Raw genomic sequence first — 2,670 nt, forward strand, 5'->3', positions numbered from 1 at the left:
GTATGTATGTATGTATGTATGTATGTATGTATGTGTGAATATCTTTTAGAAAAAATAAAACGCCTATGAACACGATAAAGGAGTACCTACCCTGCATATGTGACATTTTGCCACGATTCTTCTGTCGGGTAATAATTACTCCTGTCTGCGACATAAGCATGACCAAGTATTCCGCCTGCAGCCGGCCAGAAAATAGTGAGAACAAGTAAATATATTCGCATTTCTTCGTACCCCTGCTTACTCGAAGTTCCTCAAGCTGTCACTGACTTTTGATTGGTGACAAAGCACACTCGTATATACTCACACGCGCGCACGTAACGCGCACGGTTCTTACTCAAAGGCTTGATCGAGCTGACTAGGAACTTCTCATCTAACGCAAGCCCTTCTCATCAGCCAGCGTGTTCGCGGGTTAAATAATTAAAAAACAAAAAAAAAATTTGGAAATAAAAAAGAAAAGGAAAAAGAAAGAAAAAGAGGGAGAAAAAGAAAGTAAACAAATAGAAGCCTCGTACATCCGCGCATATCCACGCACGCACGCACACACACACACACACACACACACACACACAACACATATGCGTAAACATATATTTATTCATGTAAAAGCGCTCAAACACTAAGAAAAATACGCACAGATGCGGTGGACACACACGCGCGTGGGACTGTAGTATTTACATATATTTGACGTGAATAGTTATATCGAGAATGCTATGTACACACACACACTATCGACATAGCGACATCTTTACGCACTCATTCACACATACAACGCATGCACACCCACACACCCCCACACACATACACAAACATCCACAACCCCCCCACACACCACAAACACACACAAACACACAGACACATAGACACATACACACCACTCACACACATGTGTACACATGCCTTTAATTTGTAGGGAGTGATACAATCGGAAGTTGTCAAGATCGCTGTGCCAACACACGCGCGCACACACATACACACGTACACACACATATATATATATACATATATATATATATATATATATATAATATATATATATATATATATACACCACACTTTTATATACATACGTACATTATATATATATAATATATATATATAATATATATATTAATGCTTAGCAGTGTTTCGTCTGTCTCGTCGTTCTGCGTTCAAATTCTGCTGAGGTTGACTTTCCTTTCATCCTTTCGGAGTCGATAATATAAGTACCAGTTGAACGCTAGGGTCGATTTCTCCCCTGGAATTACTAACCTTGTACCAAAATTTGAAATCAACATAATACCCTACTTAAACATTAATCGCAGCGACATTTTACCTTTTCTTGAAAATGTGTTTAAGATACTAATATTTTGTTTTAAAATACTATTCCTAAAGCAAAAAAAAAAAGTCACGGATTCTTTAGAAACACCCAACACCCTATATAGGATAGGATCCCCTTAACATTTGCCTCTCTTCAACATTTTCGGCCCCATTTTGAGCTCACACTGCCTCCAAAGTGCTGCACTGTCCGGTTTAAGAATCACTGCTGTATACAAATCCAAAGCAATGTTCATACCTATATTAAATGTGTGGGATATTTTCCACATGTGTGTGCGAAGTGTGTGCGTGTGCAACGTACGTGCGTGCGAGCCTTGTGTGTATGTGCGCATGCGCATGTGTGTACATACATACTAACTGGCCCTTCCAGACAGATGAGATTTATGCTATTTATGTTCCTATTAAACTATTACAATTCAACACTTACGAGAGAGACATAAGCAGGGAGCTCCCGGAGGCCAATTTTTTTAAAAGGAAGGGATGGGTTTAGAGATCATTGCAGAACCTAGAGAAATTGGACACATTCAGTGATGAGAGGAGAAGAGACGAGTGAACTGCGAACGACTGGGTGGAAGTAGCGTTTGTAAATAGCTCAACTCAGTCCCAAGAGCAGGGTCCATTATTGGAGTGGTAGAAAAAGCATAGAGAGTAGACAGGTCACCTGTTAGTCAGAGGCTGGAGCGTGTATGCGAGTACTTTAAGCTAATCATTCAGGATACTTTTTTCTGGTTATGACATAGAATGTCTAAGTGCGCAGCAGCAGCACCCTACTAAGTGAGGAAGCAGTATTCAATTTTGGAGTTCACTTGAGCTTAGTTGAGTGTGAATATTTGTTGGCACTGAAGAGAATGAATATATCATGGTCCTGGAGAGAAGGCCAAGTTGTTGGAAATGCGGTACTTAGCAATGGTAAAGATATGGTTTCACCAGGAGAGATCTTCGATGAGAGGCTCAGCATTTGGGACAATCATGAGAGGACTGGCTGCGTGATGGTCATGTTTAAGGGACAAATACTGAGGTAATATTTTCTTGATATGAGTAGCGTTTGTGCTTTCTTGCCGTTCAGAGAAATAGGATTGGCGTATCCCCCTAATGGAGGACCCTGTCGAAATCTCTGTTCCTGGAAACGGTGCGCGAATTTGGTATATGGTATCTAGTTTTGTGTGGATGATAGGGACAGAAAGAGCTCGTACACACACACACACACACAGCAGCGCAATTCGAGAGATAAGAGGTGGATGGAGCCCGAGGCAGGCAGATTCGACGGGAGATTTTGCTGCCTGACACAGATGAAAGCTTCCGAGGGCGCGAGTCAGTCGGTGGTTCACATAGGAGGGTAGGACACTGGTGGATTTG

General features: G+C 41.4%; 1 protein-coding gene across 1 annotated transcript in view; it reads right to left on the bottom strand.

Annotated features, from left to right (window-relative positions):
* The window catches only part of LOC115212907 (carboxypeptidase B), a 96,036-nt gene extending 95,615 nt beyond the window's left edge, over window positions 1-421 (bottom strand). The window contains exon 1 of the mRNA XM_029781727.2: window positions 91-421. Coding sequence (XP_029637587.1) covers window positions 91-221 — 131 coding nt within the window. The 5' untranslated portion in view covers window positions 222-421. The remainder of the gene's footprint in view (window positions 1-90) is intronic.
* Between the last annotated feature and the right edge of the window lie 2,249 nt (window positions 422-2,670).

Source organism: Octopus sinensis, linkage group LG1 (assembly GCF_006345805.1).
Source record: "Octopus sinensis linkage group LG1, ASM634580v1, whole genome shotgun sequence".
Classification (NCBI taxonomy): domain Eukaryota; kingdom Metazoa; phylum Mollusca; class Cephalopoda; order Octopoda; family Octopodidae; genus Octopus; species Octopus sinensis.